This window comes from Haplochromis burtoni, unplaced genomic scaffold, assembly GCF_018398535.1.
Source record: "Haplochromis burtoni strain Fernald_Lab_line unplaced genomic scaffold, NCSU_Asbu1 Contig_21, whole genome shotgun sequence".
Lineage (NCBI taxonomy): Eukaryota > Metazoa > Chordata > Actinopteri > Cichliformes > Cichlidae > Haplochromis > Haplochromis burtoni.
In genome coordinates, this window is record NW_024582382.1 from 1282204 (window position 1) to 1301443 (window position 19240).

The following is a 19240-nucleotide window of genomic DNA, read 5'->3' on the forward strand; positions in this document are numbered from 1 at the left end:
ATGCCTAAAATACAACAAAGTGTAACAAATGAAGAGGCCAATAAATGCATACTCCTAATAAGTGCATACTCCTTCCTAAAACAACACTCAAGATCAAATGTTTCATCTAAAACATTGAGACTGGCCTGAGGGTGGCAGCAGAGGAGAGGTCACAGAAGAGTGTTTCCCATGTATCGTGGTCATTTAATAATAAATCTGCCATGTGACAATATATTACTTTAATTTGGATGAATTTGAGTTTATTTGTTATTCTAGTGTCCAGTGTGGAAACTTCAAACATGTTACTGTGATTGGTTATATAAACTCATTAATATTGTATTCTCTTAGATTTTTAGAATTGTAAGGTATATAATATGACCACTGTTTCTTTCTTATTTTCTTTTCACTGCTGTTGTCATGGGACATTGAAGGATATGCTAAATATATTAATGTTTGTCAGCGATTTTCTGCCACGGTCACTGGCTAATCATCAGAAAGCAAACATTAACTTGAAGAGTGTGTGTAGTGCAAATGTATTTTTGCAAATGCATGTTTGGTGCCATCTGGTGACTTCAAGCACAGGAGCTGAAGCATTTAAATCAAGGGCCGGGCATCTGATAAATGGAACACAACAGCTGCCATATTACTCGAGCTGCTTGGTGGAGTAATGAACACACCGCCAAACAAACTTATTCTGGAAGATCCCTGTGCCTTGTGAACTTATGGAAAAATATAACACTGTACTGTATTGTGTTGTGTTGTTACATAATGCAGTGTTTTTGCTAGTTACTGTACTGGAAAGAAGGAATTAACTCCTCCTCTATTCCACAGTCTGGATGGGAATTTAGTGAAACGAGCTAAAAAAGTGTGTAAAAACTGCTAATGATGTTTGGAGGTTCCCAAAGGAATGTATCACGAGTCATCACTTGCAAAAACAAGCAGCCAGTTGAGTAATCCCCAGTGACTGTAGCGTCAGCCTAAGCAAGACAGAACATGAAAATATTCCACAAGCTTTGAATAGTTTTACTAAATTCATTTTTTGGGATGGAAATGGACTCATAAAAGATGGGGAAGACTAGAAATTCTAAAATACAATTTTTTCACTAAATCTAGTAAGTATTGACATAGGTATAGAAAATAACATGTGAGATAAATTTTAAACTGCAGAGGAGTAATTTTGTACCATTTTGCTAAAATATGCTGCATAATAACAACCTTATTGGAATTTTGATGCTAACCATGCAGTAAAAAATTTGCACAGTAATGTTTTTAACCATTCCCTGAGTAAAAGTAGAGATTACTGCTAAATCTTGTGATCATGTAATATTAGGTGCTTGCTTCTTTGTGAGATATGATTTCTCACAGTGGATGGGGTACTTTTGTTTCACGATGGACACGCCTGTGCTTGTGTTAGCACAAGCACTGTGGAGGTGTAATCACACAAGGGAGACGCTCTCTGCAAGACCTGAGAAAAAGAAGTTGACGCTGCTGTCTGGCACAACGCACATATTTTTCTCTAAAAGGTACCTAATTATGCTTACTTATAATAGGACTCGAACTTATTTCTGTCTTGGTTATCATCTGTAAAAACAACGTTTCTCTTGTTCTCGTATACTTAAGGTATACTCGTTTTCAAACACGCCTACGTCATGTTAAGTTAATTCTTATGAGAATATTATATTTGAGGAGAGATATAAACCAGCTTTTTGGAGGTAATTAATCTTTTCAGCAATTAAATGTGTTGCTGCTAGCTGGTGAACTGTCAGTGGGTATTGTTCTAAGCTTTCAATCCTGCTTCTCTTGCAGTCAAGATGCCAGAAACAGCTGAGGCTGTGTCAGCCACTCTCACCACCAACAGAAACTGCACTATAGAAATAACCAATGTCAGCGGTAGCTACTGCCTCATTAACCCCAAGTAAGTCTGCAAATGTCTTTGTCAGTTTAACACTTGTAAAACTGATTAATTGGGAAAATAAATGGATAGCATTTAGGGCCAGACCTGAATGGCTGAATGTTTACTTCATAAAACATAAATCAATGAATGACATTGCAGGAAAAACATTGTGATGAACAATGGAAACTTCACAACATTATACATTAAGTTCACTAAAATGCTGCTTCTAAGCTCTTAAAAGCAACAACAAGTGACATGTCCTGCAATTCATAATTAGGTTTGGCTGCCTAGTGTTTGTGAATCACTGTTATTAAAAAAAAAAAAAGCATAACTAAGTTACATATATGTAATTATTATTTTCTTTTGCATAACAGCCATGTATAATTTGGGGGTCACCACAATCTCCACCTTGTGTTCTTTCTAATAATTCATAAACCTAAATTTCACAAGGAGGGCTCAATGGCACTGCAAGCAAAATACAGTGCACCATCTATTATAACATTAATAAAATATTAGTTTTATATAGCCACCTACTGTATTTCTCAACAATGTAATATGGATTTCCCCCCCCTCCGACCACAAAAAGGAGAAAAAAAATTAATAAAACACAGCAACAAAATAAATATAAACAATTCATGTCTATTGGAATCTGTGCCATCCTTCTACATTTATCTAGCTGTGGGAAGACAGGCCATATTTTGGATGGCTGGTTTTCATGTGTGACATTACTTTGCTGAGAACATCCACCTATCCATCATGCAGTGACACACACTGCCTCATTGCACATCGCATGCAGGTACACTCACTGTTGCTTAGAAGTCCACAGTAGTACTCCCAGTCACACTCCATCCATCAGCATAAGATGTTTCACCCTGGAAAGCCCAACACTCAAAAAGTAAATTGACAATCTCCACAAAAGTTACAAAAGTGTGTTTTTTCATCAAAAGTATGAGAAGTGTGACATGAAAGTTGTTAACTGATTAGTAGTGACGGTAAGGATTTATCTCTTGCTCTAATGTGTAGGGTGTACATGAAAAGTGGCTTCTGTCAACACCCGCCCCAGCCCACGATTCGTACCACCAAGACAGAAGTGTGCTCCTTCACCAAGGATGACAACACTGCCACGGGTGCCGTCGGCATTCTAACCTACGATTTGTTCCATATGCAGAGCCGGGTTTGCTCCGAGCGCATGGCGATCATGTTCTCTGTGCCTTTTGACCACAACCTGTATAAGAACCAGCTGGCCATGGGTGTGTTTGAGCAATCCCGTGCTTGTGACAAACAGCTGTATGACCGGATGTATGATGGGAAGGATCTCAGCAACTTCACCCGCTCTGAGGCAAATGGCTGTGGGCTGGAGTACAAGGCAACATATGTTGACCTGAGGGCCACAATGTCTACTGTTGGAAAAGCCATGGTTAAAGTGGAGCTCTATGATAAAATGGGTCATTAGTGTGCAGTCTACTGGTGTTCTGCTTTTCTGTGTTTTCTTGTTTTTCTAGTCGCAGAAAAATAAACTTCATTTGATTTGACGACTCTTGTCATCCTAAAAAAAAACATTTAGGAGAAGAGGAAGACTGATTTTGCTGTCATCTGTATTTTGTGTCTGCTGAAAGATATCAATATCTGACAGCCACCTCATTGATTCTCCATTAGCTTAGCTCTTGGGCTCATGTACACTGAATACTCTATTTTCGTTTATTATGGTAATAAAGCATTCAGACCCAATGCTTGTGCTACTTTGAGTGGGATATGTTTTCATTCATATGCTTTCATTATTACTGATGAACTGTAATCATTTTTTAATCTCTTATCTGGATCCGTCCAATTCTAATGAGCAACAACAGATGGAAGATGTTTTTTTAATTTCTACAAAAACAATATTCTTCTTCCTTCGCTGTTAGACTCTCCATCTTGCTTGATTGTGTGGTATTTGGAATGCAAGAGTTTCAGCAAGATACTAAGCAAAGTATCGCTCCAGAAATGTCTGTCCCAACTTGTTTGATCTGCTTTTTTTACTGTTTCACAATACAAGAGGAATGACAGTCCCAAAACACATTCATGTCTTGTTATTATAGTCTTGAAGGGCTCACCTCAGTGGTTGGGATCCAATGGGAAATTGTTGGAAACTGTTCAATTTAGCCACAGGCTAGGGTGTGGCTGTTTCATCCCACAGGGGAAAAGAGTAATATTTGTTCTCATAGTCTTCTTTTCGTGTGGGTCGTGTGTTTGGAAAGAGGGTGTGCTATCCTGTATTTAAGCAGGGTTGTACTTCAATTGGGAGGGTTTTCTGAGTGATTAATACATCCTTGGGGGGGAAAAAAGAAAAAGAAGAAAAAGACAAAAAAGGAAAACCAACCAGCAACTTTTACTGTTTTTGGACTTCAAGTACTAACAGCGCTTCTCAGCAGGTAAGTCACTTCATTTAGGGAAAATACATTTAGAACAATGACTCTCCTAGCTCTTATAATTTGTAAGATATATAGAACTTTGATGAGGCTTTTGTTTGATTTCTTTAATGTATCTGTTGATAAAATGAGTGATCATGTTCTTTCATTTTCACTCTAACTTTATCACTGTGTAGTACTAATTATAAAGTACTGTCACTGGAGTGGTACACTCTGTTAAAAGACTGCAGCAATTCTATGTTCTCTTGTAAAATCTCATTAGCCTGTGAAATACACTATTTTTACGCAGTGACAGTCGATGTGTGCTTTTGAAGGTCAGCGTAATGATATTAGAGTACATCATCAGAGACGAGGTCGAACCTGAGTTCTATATTGTTATAAGTTTATTCCTATGATTCTCACTGCAGTTAGGAGGAAATAAACATCCATGTTACAGGTATGAGCTGGTTGACGTTTAAATTATTTTTTATTAGATCAACAGAGCTCGCAGCCACTGCAACATGACAGAGACAGCTGAAGCTGTAGCTGCTGACGTGAGCAGCAAGAGAAGTGTGACCATCGAAATATCAAATCTCGCTAACAGCTACTGCCTTATTAACCCCAGGTAAGCCCAGCCCGAGGTTGTGACTTTTCGGGCTTATATGAAATACATAGAAGACCAAAAAAAAAAAAAAAATGTTGAATGCATTTTTCTATTTGTGTACTAATTAGGGTATACCTTGAGAATGGGGATGCATACAACCCACCGCAACCTACAGTGCGCCCTCTAAAGACAGAGGTTTGCACATTCACCAAGTCCAGCAGCAAAGCAACAGGAGCTGTTGGTGTACTGACCTATGACCTTTTCGAGAGGTCACAGAATGACTTCGCTGAGACGGTGGCTCTCATGTTCTCCGTCCCCTGGGACTACAACCTGTACAAGAACTGGTTTGCAGTGGGCATCTATAAAAGGGGCCGTAACTGTGACAAGGATTTGTACAAAGAAATGTACTACGAGAAGAAACAGCATGAACATGGGTTTGTCAGGGAGGAAGCCACTGGGTCAGGAATCAATTACATGGGTAACCGCCTAGATATCAGGGCCACTATGTGTCCTCTAGGCAAAGCTATCATGAAGGTAGAGGTGTGGGATAAGCTTCTTACACCCATGGGCCAGCAGGCATGTTAAAGGGCCCCTTGATACCAGTATTTTTGTCATGTTTCCTGACAGCAGAATTCATTCTCTGCCTTCTGCTTCTTCCTGGTAGACTGTTTCTAATACAGCAGGCATGCATGATTTAACAGATGTATTGTTGCTGACATGTGTCTGTATACCTGGATATTACCCTTCAGTAAATCTGCTTAAGATATGAATTTAGTTTGTTTATAAATTCACCCCCCACCCTCCCAGCCCCCGATCACACACACACACACACACGCACACACTGTATAATCACAGCTTCTCTCTGTTTCAATAGCATTCAGTTTTAAAATGGAATCTTTAGAAATGGAAATCAAAGGATGACTCACCGGAGGATGAGGGCATATAGCTTAATGAAATACGCTGAAAGCTTGTCTGTATTTACCTTGACACTGTAGTCTGAGGAATAAAATAAACCTTTTTTCTGAAGCTATTTGTGTATGACTGTCTGTTGACTGAGTTTAGAAGATGCAAAGGGTTTAAAAATGAGATTTCCAAAGCATGCGCCATGTGCTGTGCATTTATAAAGGCTTCATAAGGATCAATCTGAAGTGGGATTGATATAGACAAAAACAAAGGGTCCTGTTTCTTTTTGGGTGTCCCCTCCCCCCCATGGCTGAATTCTACTTCATCAAAGTCTTGGTATCACTTGAAAAACAATTGTATTATTTATGAAATTGTAATAGCTATTAGCTATGTTACGGCTAAATTACAAAATTTGCTGTAAAATCAAAGCATTCAATATCTCTAAAAACATGAAACGCAAGTCTGCGTTACTGGTTAGCCAAGAGATCATTCAGTATGCATGCCAAGTATCCTTGGGATAGATACTGTATGACTGGGTGAATGAGGCATGTTAAGTGCTTTGAATGGTCAAGTAGAGTAGAAAAGTGCTATTTTAGAACCAGTCCATTTACTGTTAATTTGCAATGTAAGCTTGTAATGTAAGCTCATTACTTAATCTTTACGAAGCAGTAAACCTGAGATAACTTACATCTGCTTTCTTGTGATTATCATCTTGTCAAGTTGGATGAGATTTGGGTGAAGACCCTATTTTTGTAACTTGTGATACTTACTAAAAGCTTATAACTATTTAATTGGGTAGAAATTACCATCTTGTTGTGTAATGTCGTCATCAGATTTTATTTTCCAGTAATGGCACAGCCAATTCTTTGAAGAGACAGTCATTAACCTTAGGGAAATTTCCCTGTGAGCTTGTCACAAAGAAGGCACAATATCTCCTCTTAATTCACATCTTGTATGAGGTTATTATAGGTTCTGCTTATTCCATCTACAATCTCAATACTGCCTTCCTGATTCTGTTTTCCCATTAGATTTATGGTGGTTTCGCCGTATTAACAGTTCAAACCACAAAGAAGCTCAGATCAAAGGTTCTGCACTCTGTCACCTTTGCATTTGCATAAAAGCCAAACATAGAAAAGAGGCATAACCTCAGCATGTTTAAGCACAATCCCTGAAGCACTGTTGAGTGACACTGGAGAAACGAAACAGTCCCTATAAACAGATGGGAACACTAACAAGAAACTTTTAGGTGTTTTTTTAGGTATTAACTTAAGGACAAATGCCTGCACATTCCTTTCAAATTTTCCTCTTCAATCTCTCCTTAGCATTTACTATACCTGTGCACACAAGTACACATTTATTATTTGCATCATACTGTTTACTGCATGTGTTTGTGTAAGTGTGCTCCAGTATTTGCATCTACATTAGTATGTACAGTATGTGTTTGCACCCTTTTGTGGTGAGCATCTCTTAGTCTGGATACGCACCTGCGCCTGCAGATATTTCATATCAAATGCATTCTTTTGTGCATTCTTTTGTGCATTATGCGATTTGTATTTTGAAGTGAAAAAAATCTTTCGAGAACAGTGCAGGATTAGACCCTTAAGCAAGGAAGAAAAGATATGAGAATTTTTTTTCTAGGTAGATAAATATAAGGAGGCTCAGCATTTGAGGACTGAAACAGATGCTAAACACGAGGGAATCTGACTACTTTTCTGATAAAACCTTCTGTTCCAATCCTTCCGGGATGTTAAGAGGCAAGGGAAGTGAATAAAAGCACGAGAGGAGCAAAGTCAACATGTCTTTTTATGAGACATATATCAGCTGATCACATTTAAACGACTGCAAGGTTCTAGTTACAAACACTACAGGAAGTTGAGAAAAAAAATTTTTAAAGCACACAGCAACTCAAATAAAATTGGAAAACATGGGAAAATATAAAAACTGTTATTTAATTGCATTTTTTGGAAGCATTTTTACTTTATAATAGCATTTTCTGCATTATCATATCACAAATAATAATTATTGAATTCATTTCTGGCACTATAGTGGCTACATTTTTCATCAATTTTCAATTTATTTTTAGAAAAAGAAAAGAAGACACATGAAGATTTGGAAAGGAGTGGCTTCCTTTCCATAATCCCCACCTGTTATTTCCTGTGTCTATTTAACATATTTTTTGATAATTCATTCTTAATATTAAATTTCAGCTTCCAGTTTATTTTGTTTTACAGTGATTCTAATCACCAACAGTGTTTAAGAAATATATTTGTCAATCTGGTCGTGCAAAAGAAATTTCCATGATCTAAAGTTTAACCGTGGGCCTATACCTCTGTGTAAAAATCACCCAGGTTATAATCAGCTGCATAAAAGATATTATTGCCCCTTAAAATAAACAGGCTTCTACTTAAAAAGGTTAGTTTTTCAGCATCGTCAACAACAGAATAAGCTCTCAAAGACTGCCATCTAGAGGCCTCCTACATATATTATCTCACACAATTACCTGCTCTAAGCATTTTAGAGACAGCTGGGGAAAGTATTTGGGTAAAAACCTTTTCTAAACTCTACAGTTTGTATACGACATTCATAATATAATATGTCCCATGAATAGCTATTTCAAATTCTTGGTTTTAAGAGGTAAAGCTGGCTTTGTGTCCTTCAGAAACTGATTACTCCGTGTCTCCTTCTCCTACCACCAGCTACAAACATGTCTTGACATCCAGCAGTGTCTGGTACACTTTGATAGTTTGCTGTGCATCTGACCTGATGTGTGTCAGGCTGGTACCCAACACCTGCAGCCCCAACTCTGGAGCTCAGTTTCAGGCTTCAGTCTCAGTCAGGTTCAGTTTCTGTAAGAGTGGGGGAAAAGGGGGAAGGTTGGCTTACACAGACGTGCTTGTTTGTTTTGTTTTCGAAGATTTATGCGGTTTATATTTCACAAACTCTTAATAATTCCTTTAAGCTGATACATGAAGGTCAAATGTCATGTTATTCCTGGCAGGGAACTGTCATACCATTTTAGTTTGTTATTTTTGAATCTCTCAGCATGTAGAGTGACACAGATGTGTATCATGTAACAATACCGATAGCCTGAAGGAAAACACTTAGGTGTTCTTTATTTTTAGAAGTTTTACATTAACAAAATCATTCTTGATGCTTTGATTCCACTAAATATTTTTAATCTTGTAAAAAAGGATAGCGATTTGAATTTGAAACGTTCAGCTTTTTTTATTAACACTAAGCGTATTCATTTAAACTTGAATTTATCCTGTCAGTTGACCTACTTTCCTTTTTATACCTTTAAGAAAATAAAATTTCAATGCAATAACCCCTACATAAAATTGCTTCATAAAGTAGCTAGAATTGATATTTTTATGCAAAAAGCATTAAGAAAGGATATTTGTAGTGATGACCTCACAGAAAAAAAATAGTTAAAATAAGTGAAACCAGGCTTCCCTTCACACTGAAGCATTCCCATGATTCCCAGCTCATTATTGGTTATCCTGCTTGAACACTTGCTTTTTTGACTGTTTGTTTTTTTGCTCAGAATTGCTCACAATATCCAGCTATTTTGAATAAAAAGCACACTTATTGTTTCTGCCCAGGGCAAATTGGCAATTAAAGTAGCAGGTTTAGTGAACAATGTTCAGTATCTGCTGGATACAACAAAGAAGGCGTTTTCTCACAAGTTTGCAGTATCAGCTGAAAAAAAATGTGTGTTTACAGTTCATATATATATATAATTTGCTTTTTCAGGGATAAATGTCTCAGGTTCCTCATCAAACTGTTGATCTGCAGGCTGCTGCAGGCCTTGCTCCTTTTCATCATCACTGGAGAACTGATGTTTCTGGCTCTTTTCATTTTCATTTTCAGCTGGCAGTGAAACAAGGTTATCCATGCTTCATATTTCTTTGAGTTTATTCTGACTGATCTAGCAGCCGTTTTCATGTCAAACCTAGCTGAATGTACAGTCATCTGCTGCCAGCATGGTGTCAGCCAGCTGAAGGGTCAGCTCTGACACAGCAGTACCAGCTGCCTGGCTCTCACACAACAAAGTAATTACTCATGTCACACTGAATGACTCGCATCAGTGGGTGCGATCTTTAATTTTCATCAAATCTGGACAAACTCCAGTGTGTATGTGTGGCAATAATCTAGCAAGTGGGGAAAAAAACATGTGTCATGCAGAAAAAGTTTATTAGGCATCAGGACATCTATAAATCAAATTAAATATCACTAATTGATCAAGAACCTGATATTGGCTGACTTAAGATTCTCCCTTTCATCAGTCATACATGAATCCCCAGTCACACTATCAAGGGCACATATGAAAGCCTGCAGCAGTTGATAGATGCCCTAACATGCCCTCATTCCTACCACACTGCCAGATCACTGGGGTATTGCAGTCATGGGTTCCCATAGTGAGATGATCCAGAAGCACCTAACAAAGAGCCAAAACTCAACACCGTCAACCAGGTGCACAGCTGAGGCTCACTGGTCCCTCCTGCTGAGAGAGAGGGGGGCAGTGTATCTTTTTTTTGCTCTAAAAAGTTTATTTCAGAAATACATGTTGGTGTGTTCATGGCTTTTCTATGAGAATTAGTTTAACTAGAAACGAATTCCAAAACAAGGTTAGGTTTGATAAAAAGGCTGTTTACATTTTATGCTCTGTAAAATCTAAATGCAATCAGAATGTAATTATTTGAAAATATCTTAAAACAAGAGTTCATTCACAATGGAACACAGAAAACTTGGTTTAAACTGGGAGATTTTACAATTTCATTAAAAAAAATATTAGCTAATTTTTCATTTAAGTACAGGAACATGTTTAGAGAAAGTTGGAACAATGGCAAAACGTTCTGGGAAAGTAAATGGTACTAAAAAGAATCAGCTGGAGGAACATCTTGCAGCTAATTAGGTGAATTGGAAACATGTGACTAACATGATTGGGTATAAAAAGAGCATTTTAGAGAGGAAGAATTTCTCAGAAGTAAAGATGGGTAGATATGTATAGTAATTTCTGAATGTATAGGGGTGGAATTAGTAGCTTACACATCTGGAAAGACACCTTCAGTGCTGAAAGATATATACAGGTTTTAGATTAACATATGGTCCCATCCCATTTCGGGATTTCAGTGCAATTCAGGTAATTTTATATAGTGCCACATCACATATTTGGTGATTTGGCACTATATAAAAATTTGGTGACTTGGCACTGTATATAGTGCCAAATCACAACACCAGTTGTCTGAAGGCAGTATATGCTGCATTCTGTATCAACTAAAGGCTTTTCAATGAGCCTTTAGAACTCCCTGATAATAATGAATTGCAACAATCCAACCTAGAAGTAATAAATGCATAAACTAGGTTTTCAGAATCACTCAGGGATAGGATATTTCTATTTTTAGACATTTTGCGCAAAATGCAAGAAGGCAGTCCTTCTACATATTTGTTTAATTTGCATATTTAAGAACATATCCTAGAGCTGTGGTAATGCCATACAGAGCAGGTATCTGGTTGGACACCATGTTTCTATGATTTCTAAGGTCAAGTTTGATTTGAATTTAGAAGCGGAGATTAGTGTCACCCAGGTCTTTTGTCTTTGAAACATTCCTGTAGTTTAACTAGTTGTTGTGTGTTTCCTCTGGCTTCATGGATGGATAAAGCTGGGTATCTTCTGCATAGCAATGAATATGTATGCCGTGTCTTCTAATAGTACTGCCGAGGAAAGTATAATATAAATAGAATTGGTCCCTGCACAGAACCTTGTGGAACTCCGTAATTAACCTTAGTGTGTGAACAACACTCCTCATGCGCATTAACAAATTAGAGTCTATTCGATACATATGATTCAACCCACTACAACTACGATTTCTGCAGTAAACTATTGTGATCGATTGTATCAAACTGCACTGAGGTCTAGCATGACAAGCATAGAGATGACTCCATTATCATAAGAAGAGTATTCATAACCTTACTAATGCTGTCTGAAACTCTTCAAATTAACCGTTTCTCTGCAGATTAGTTAACTGTTTCACAACTACTCTTTAAATAATTTTAGAAACAAAAGGAAAGGTAGAGATGAGCCTATTAGCTAAGTTAGGTCAAGTGTTCCTTTTTAAGTGTAAACTCTTTTTGAAAAGTCAAAATGAGCTAATATGTTTCTTAAAATATTGCAATCAAATCATTGCATTTTTTTTACTTAAATTTTTCAACTCAAAACAGGGTCCCTATGAAAATGCATTTGGATCAGCCGATTTATACTCAGCATATTATCTAATAGTACTTTGGTATATCTAAGAGGTTGGAGAAGAAACTATTGACTTCATACACTTGAAACGATTCCTGTTGAAATGATAGTTCGTGGCGCTACTACAAACCAATCCCAGATCCCTCAGAGAACATGTGTTGTTGATATATATATGTACATGCCTCTAAAAATAGAAACATTCAGAAGTATGTCACTATTTTTCTTTGTTTTATTGATGTGATGGGAAGCATCTCCCTTACTAAAGTGAGACACCCACAATGTCTTCCAGGAAGTTTTGATTTTGTTATGCTTTTGTTTTGAAGTCCATTAACTACTCACTCTCTTTTTTGAGGTCAGCTTCCTGAAGGCCTGATTCATGGAGTGCACACACGATTACGGCCTAATGATGCTCACCTGAAAGGAGTTCTCCAATTATCCACTGCTAGTGGGTTAAACCATCAGATGAGAGCTGAGGGTGGGATCGGGCTGAATCTTCAATTTGGTTTGATTTAGTTAGTTTGCATATTATTTAGCTGGGGTGTGTTTGTAGTCAGATATATGTGAGCTGTGATAAAATAACTACAGTATTTCACTGTATATGTTTTTTGTAGCTGGACTGTGTCAGGGGAAATCTTTTAAATTTTATTGGTGGTGGTATGACCTGCACCTATTTAAGGAGGGGTTTTCTGAGCAGCTGTGTTGTTCATTTTTAGATGTGTCACTGGTGAGCGTGTTAAACCTCTGTAGCCTATGTATAAAAGAAATATATTCAGAGCTCTGAGAAATGACTGTTTTTTCCCCATTTGGTCCCCTTCACATTACCTTGCGACCACTACATATATCTATTTATTTATATGGTTTGGCTTGTTTGTGGTATTTTTATTACTGTTTTAAGCCACTAAATAGCAGCTTCATTGCTCAATGATATTGATCATTGGGCAGGTGGTGCCTTTAGTGCACTTGTATGTAGTTTCATGCACTTAATTGTGCCCATTTGCCAAAACATGCTGTTCCAGAAACAAAGGATTAAAAACCCAACAATGGGTTAACAGAGCCAAATACTGTCAAGCCTTGCATTGCTGTGATAGTAGAGATGAAGAAAAGATTATTAATAGGCTCCACTGTGTACAGGACTTTTGTGCTTAAGTATTTTCATGAAAAAATTAGTGTTTTTTTCCTTGCTTTTTTTTTTCTTGTGTTGTTTTGATAGTGGTGTCTGTGTTCAAAATTTACTTGTTTATGTCTGTTTGTCAGTTTTTAATAGAACCACCAGAGGGCAAAATTTCTTTCCTGAAACATTTTAAAGCTCATGTACAACTATTGGCCCTTTGTGTATAGAATGTATGTTATTATTTTGTGATTGATAAAACATGACTGATGTTGATTGCAGAGTCTCATCTTGCGCAATGGCACCAGAAAATGTATTTCCTGGCTCTAACTATAAGACGTAACGCACAGTTGGATGAGATCAGAAGGGGGTGGGGAGGGTGAGAATGACCCGACATCTAGAGAGGAAGAAGGTCACTAAACACATTTTCCCACCCAGTCCTGCCAAACACACACACATAGACGCATACACAAATACAGGCCCACCCTGTAGTGTTTTGTGTGCCAGATGAGGGCGTGATACATGACTGTTGTCACTGCTTCCTTCACTACCTCAGCACTTGAAGAGCACAGCAACTGCACTGCAATATACTGATCACTAAAGAGACAGTGAATCACTGACTAGAGCAAAAAGCAAGACCATCTGCCTTACACACAAATCAAATAGCTGCAAAGGTGAAAGGGTAATTTCACAAGGATGGTACTGTATTTACAAGTCATAGTAAGCATACAACTGTAGATTTATTGGTTTAAAATATAAAAAATAAAAATGCATACAGTTCATGGCATGAGAGCAGGCAGGATGTACTTTCACAGTAAGTCCATGAAGTCCTGCCAATAGCAGAAATACATCAGAGTATATAAATACACATTTTTATTCTAAATCTGAAAGCACTTATAGTGGCTTTATTGTCATTCAGGGCAAAAGATAAGACTTTTATCTTTTTGTCATTGTTCAGTGTTTGTCACAATTCTGTGCAGGCAACTTAAAATGTCTTTTGTCTGGAGGGAGATACAATTTTCTTTTAACCAGCTTCTCATCACATGAGTATGAAGATTACTTACAGTTAATAAAAACAGACCTCGACCCTTTGAACAATTTGTGTGCTGTGACTTGAATAACTAGATCCATGCATATGGTTAACTTCTTCTCCTCCCTACACATACACACTATTGAGTGTTTAGGACCTTTGTCAAAGATCAGATATGAACATCTTTCTCCTTTTCAGAATTAAAAATCATTTAGTTTCTAAATGCTGTCTTCATAAATATATTTTATATTTTTAGGCTCAAAGTTTAACAGCAAAAAAACTAACAAAACATTGCCTATGAATGCAAAAGCAGCTCAGTAATAAACTTTACCTTGTCTTTCATCAGCCCGAGTCTCTTGCATAAAACAGAGTGTCAATACAAATTTTGTTTCTACTTTTACAAGCTCCGGAGCTTTCGTCGGGCTAATCACGAATATTGGGTTCTCCAGTATAAATGAAATACTGTGAGCAAACAAGAGATGACCAATGCTTCACGCAACGGCCAACTCTAGTGTCAAGTGGTTTAAAACAAAACATTTTTGTCACAGTAAATGAGATACAGTATAGTACAGAACATAGTTTCTGACAGTGTTTGTCTGTATTAAGAAGTATGTCACCTAAGAGAAACAGCTGTGATGCCACAGAACATTATCTCTGAGATAGTGCCAACTATGTCTATGTGGCTAATTTAAGTTGTGAAGTGCAGAAGATCTAAAGATTCAGTCTCTGCTGAGATGAAAGTGTATGAGCAGTCTGTAAACAAGGTTAGGAGAAACGAGAGAACATAGCTGAGCAGAGATTCTAGGTTATCAGGAGTTGCCATCCCCATTTTTGGTCTTAAGTACCACCAGGCTAACCATGACAGGGATCAGGCAGATGGGCGTGATGACCAAAGCAAACATGATGGCAGGTGGTGGGTCACTTAGCTCATCTGTGGGACAATCCTTGAAAAAAAGGGAATGAATGTCCAAAAAGGTCTGTTCCACCACACGGTTGGGCCATGGGATGAAGTATAAGTCACATATGTCTTCTGTACACGTGCTTAGGTTGCTGTACCAACTGAATAGAAGGAGAACATGAAAAGTAAATTAGAAATTGGCATTTAAACAAAAAAAAATCATTTTAAATAGAAATGCACCCTACTTACCTGTTTACCTTACTCCAAACGCACCAGTCAGTTTCGTTCAGTGATGCCATTGCAAGCTTAAAACTTTGCACACAGTAAACAGCAAACATGTTGGAGAGGCAGCCCATTCCATCTGACTCAACTTCACAAACTACAGAGCAGAAGAGAAGAATCAACAACAACAAAGAAGGGAAAAAAGGGAAAAAGGAAGTGGCTTTAAAAATGAGTTGTACATAAAACAACTTCTGCAAGACTCCCTTTATCAAATTATATATGAAGATATATGATTATGTATGTTTATAAGGTTATGCCACCTACCAAACTGTCCAGTGGCATCTGAAAAAGAAGAAAAAACACTTTTTAGCTTAAAAACATGTACATGAAGCAGTAAGTCTATCCAAATCTACCATGTAAGCCCTTCCTAATTCAGTTCATTAAAAAACGCATCTGTCCAAGCAAATCGGAGTACCATGGGAATTTTTAGTCTACTTTAGATAATGAATTCTTTCCACATCTCTAGCACAGAGGCAGGCACTTTCATATATAAAAGGGAGACCACACACTCACCGAAGAGAAAGGAGAGGAATAACCCTATGAAACCAAGTGCTCCCTTCATGTCAGAAAAAATGAATAAAGGTGTGTTTTCCCCAGCGTATAACCATGTATAAAAAACCAAAACTTCTTAGACTTCGCACAGCGAGGCATAACAGGAAACCCGACAGGATGGAAGAGAAGCAGTGCAATCTTCGGTTACCAGATGTCCAAACAATGTTACCCGCGGTTACCAGATGTTCTTCGAAGATCTGTCTGATGGCCCTGCGCCTTGGCAGCGGCTCTCCCCCTCTCTAACACACGTTTCTTTAAAAATTTCTTCCGCTTTTAAAGGGGTGGAGGCAACAAAGATTGTCCTCTCCATTCTCCCAAATAAAAGGGAGCACACCCAAGCTGGGGCTGGACTCACATCTGAAAACCCTTTACTCTTTAACTCTTGTTCTGCTTTTTAGTCTCAGTTTCTCACAGTCGAAGGCCTGGCCAGCTCACAGCATGTGATTTATTTGCCTTTTGGGCTGCCTCTGCCAAATAGGAAACATAAGTAAACATTTAGGACTTAGCGTTTCGGGGTGGATGTAATCATGACTCTGCAGGGTGTGCTCTGCAGACAGCCATGATTTCATATTTAGGTTAATTTGACCAAACCTGGAAAGAGTTGTTTGTCAGAGTTGACCAGCTGTTTAAAGGGCCAACTATCGTTACGCGTGCATGCTAGTAGGAAAACATTCTGTAATTAACGCTACAAGTACGGGAAATCTTGCTCATGTGTGTGATACATCTGGAAGATAGTTTCTCACTGTCCCTACTCACCACTTAAAAAAAAAAATTGTGTGCAAGAGAGGTGCTTTCACTGATTGAATTAAAAATGAAATCTATGGTTTAGGGTTTCTCACAACCAGCTTGTTAATTTATGACACTAAATCCATATGTTCGGCCTCTCACAACATCTGTTTGCCAAGCAACCTTTTGATTTAGTAATGACATCAGGAAATGTGTTCTCTTTTTTTTTTCCAGCGAGTGGGGGGCTCAGAGTTGAGAGCACTGGCAGGGGGAGGAGGGGGACAGTCGGGGGATGCAGGAAAAAAGGAAAAAAAGGAAGGCACAGGATGAGGAACAGTGAAAGGGGCGCTGCTCCAATGTTCTAGTTGTTTCACAACTCAGAGTTCATGCGTTGATCACAGACGTTGCGTGGGGTGAATGACGAACAAATTTAGGAAGTCGAGCCAGGTGGGGGCTGCTCGTGATGAGGTTTCAGTTAACCTCCAACCCCAAACATTACGGGCCTCATGTCCACTGACGTTGACCCCTTACTGGTAGAGACCTCCCCAGGAGTTTGTCTTGGATTCTCATGGTAATACACAAGGACAAATCTTGGCAGAAAAAAGGATCCCTGAGTTCTGCTTTTCTGGTTTGTCAGTTCCAGACCAGGCAAATAAGTTTAGAAATGTAATCCAAAGCAATTCCTCAGAGGACACAATTACATAAACCCTATTTGGAACTGTAAAAATACAAAATCTAGGACATATAGACATAGATGTATAGCTGTCAGTCTATAATAAAGTGACAGAGAAAATGTATGCACTTACTAAGAGTCATCATCCTGTCTGTTGAGTTAAACTCTGCAAAGAGAGGGTATCAGTTAGTGAGCAGTCATGCATGAATTTTGTTTCTTCCTTGGTTTGTTGCTTATTTCTGTAAATATACTTACCTACTGTTACTGTCGGACGCACAGTTACCTTTTCTTCACTTTGACATACCACTGCTGTGCTTGCTGTAATAAGAGGAATAAAATAAAGACCTGAACACTGGAATATAACTGTTGATTTAAAACACCACAATATTTTATACGTGCAAATAATCTTCTATATGTAGTTTGCAGGCCTGACTGGGGCAGTAAAGGAAATAACATGCCGTGGTGAATGAACAAATGAGTGCATCCTCCCTTTGTCTAGCCCTTTTCTAGGGAAATCTTAATGTGTTCAACTCAAAAGCTCATCCCATGTGATCACGGTCTTATTGCGCGAAATAAATAAGTAATTGACTGAAATATTTTATTTATTAAAGACTCGTGACAACTGCATTTAAAAAAAAATGCAACAAGATTCATAAAAATATCCTCCTAAAGTAAAAAAAAAAACAAAAAACTGATCCAAGACAAATCAGTTGTCTCAGGCTAATCACAATTACTCTATGACCCTTAATCCAAACTGTTTCAGTGTAAAACTCAGTCATGGCATTGACTAAACTCCTTACTAAAATCTACTAATTACTAAAAGTTTTCTTTGAATTCTTACTGAGAGGTGAGTTCTTGGAAAAGTTAAAAGATTAAGTCAGAATAATAAAAATTAGGATAGCATAAAGCCTTTACTTACCCCAGATGAAAAAAGGCATAAAAACTCTGAAATACATAACTAAGAATCTGGTGAGTGTCATTTTGCCTAATGTTCTTCTCCTCTTCCCTGATGGGTAAGAATTACATATCTCAACCTTTTGCAGGAAGGCTGTGTAAAGCAACAGGAAGCCCTCATTTCCTAGTAGGGGCGGACTCACCAAATGGGGCAAAGAGCCTCTGATAAAGTTAGGACTATTGCGGCCCATTGGTGCAGGACTATCAATCTCTCTCTCTCTTCATCTATTTCCTTAGTTTGTCCCACCCTCTGTTTTCAGGGGCCACACTTTGTGCTGTTTTTCTCTTCCCCACTTTCTGCCTCTTTATTTATCATTGCAAGCAGAATTTTATTGCAAACATGGTTTCCAGCTGCAGGAGTTTCTGATCAAATGCAAGCTATGTTAGACTGACAGGATACATGCTGCTGACAAGTCGCTTTTCATGTCTTGCATAAATAAAGATTTAGAGAAGTAAATGTTTTAAGTCAATTATTTTTAGGAGAAACACACAGGGTTGCAAATCACAAAGAAGAGATACTTTTTTAGCTTATTGTTCAGAAATATCAGAAAAAGTTTTAATGAATCAACAGTTAATCTACATTTTTTTTAGGTTATGGATTCATATTTCATTACGGTGGAGCAACTGACTAACCGTGGGTAAAGAATATCTATCTATCTCAATAAACCTCTGTGGTAAAGAGAGGTGGCTGGAATATCCAGTATGAAATTGATGCGCGTCACTGAGGGATGAGTACTCTTTTTCAGCTGCTAGGCTTGGAAGAAATCCAAGTAGCAGAGGCCAAAATTGCTTCCACATTTCATTTCAGTTAAAAGAGGCCACTGTTTTACATGTAATGGACTGAACTTTAAAAATCCAGCATATAGAAGCTTAAATATTGAACTTGGAGTGTGAACGAAGTGGAGCACGAAGCATATTTGAAATGTAAGTAAGTAAGTAAACATTTACTTTGACACGTGTTCTACAAAAATGAATGCTTCTACAGTCACTCGCTATTTCAAAT

At 37.9% G+C, this 19240-nt stretch overlaps 3 protein-coding genes across 5 annotated transcripts; 2 read left to right on the forward strand and 1 right to left on the reverse strand.

The window, feature by feature from the left end:
- The first annotated feature begins 951 nt into the window (after window positions 1-951).
- On the forward strand, window positions 952-3601 carry LOC102304633 (bryoporin). 2 transcript variants are annotated; one of them, XM_042218605.1, is made up of 5 exons: window positions 952-1091; window positions 1310-1502; window positions 1786-1894; window positions 2897-3088; window positions 3149-3601. In XM_042218605.1, the coding sequence occupies exons 3-5, from the start codon at window positions 1791-1793 to the stop codon at window positions 3324-3326; spliced, it is 474 nt and encodes a 157-aa protein (XP_042074539.1). In that variant the 5' UTR covers window positions 952-1091; window positions 1310-1502; window positions 1786-1790; the 3' UTR covers window positions 3327-3601. The 2 variants fall into 2 exon arrangements, with proteins under 2 accessions (XP_042074539.1, XP_005920388.1); XM_005920326.3 differs by having other exon boundaries at window positions 2897-3601.
- Window positions 3602-3853: 252 nt separating this feature from the next.
- apnl (actinoporin-like protein) lies at window positions 3854-5890 on the forward strand. The gene is made up of 3 exons (XM_005920325.3): window positions 3854-4284; window positions 4755-4885; window positions 4993-5890. The coding sequence occupies exons 2-3, from the start codon at window positions 4782-4784 to the stop codon at window positions 5447-5449; spliced, it is 561 nt and encodes a 186-aa protein (XP_005920387.1). The 5' UTR covers window positions 3854-4284; window positions 4755-4781; the 3' UTR covers window positions 5450-5890.
- A 7950-nt stretch (window positions 5891-13840) lies between these two features.
- ramp2 (receptor (G protein-coupled) activity modifying protein 2) lies at window positions 13841-18378 on the reverse strand. 2 transcript variants are annotated; one of them, XM_005920324.3, is made up of 6 exons: window positions 18203-18378; window positions 17539-17601; window positions 17417-17449; window positions 15597-15614; window positions 15300-15429; window positions 13841-15211 (listed from the first exon to the last, which is right to left on the reverse strand). In XM_005920324.3, the coding sequence occupies exons 1-6, from the start codon at window positions 18261-18263 to the stop codon at window positions 14962-14964; spliced, it is 555 nt and encodes a 184-aa protein (XP_005920386.2). In that variant the 5' UTR covers window positions 18264-18378; the 3' UTR covers window positions 13841-14961. The 2 variants fall into 2 exon arrangements, with proteins under 2 accessions (XP_005920386.2, XP_014188509.1); XM_014333023.2 differs by lacking the exons at window positions 17417-17449; window positions 17539-17601; window positions 18203-18378 and adding an exon at window positions 15846-17373.
- Between the last annotated feature and the right edge of the window lie 862 nt (window positions 18379-19240).

Coding starts and splice junctions, on each gene's coding strand:
- LOC102304633 (XM_005920326.3), top strand. CDS start 1,791: ATGCCAGAAACAGCTGAGGCTGTGTCAGCCACTCTCACCACCAACAGA. Junction 1,895..2,896: donor TACTGCCTCATTAACCCCAA/GTAAGTCTGCAA, acceptor TCTAATGTGTAG/GGTGTACATGAAAAGTGGCT.
- apnl (XM_005920325.3), top strand. CDS start 4,782: ATGACAGAGACAGCTGAAGCTGTAGCTGCTGACGTGAGCAGCAAGAGA. Junction 4,886..4,992: donor TACTGCCTTATTAACCCCAG/GTAAGCCCAGCC, acceptor TGTACTAATTAG/GGTATACCTTGAGAATGGGG.
- ramp2 (XM_005920324.3), bottom strand. CDS start 18,263: ATGACACTCACCAGATTCTTAGTTATGTATTTCAGAGTTTTTATGCCT. Junction 17,602..18,202: donor TATGCCTTTTTTCATCTGGG/GTAAGTAAAGGC, acceptor CTCTTATTACAG/CAAGCACAGCAGTGGTATGT. Junction 17,450..17,538: donor GCGTCCGACAGTAACAGTAG/GTAAGTATATTT, acceptor CTCTCTTTGCAG/AGTTTAACTCAACAGACAGG.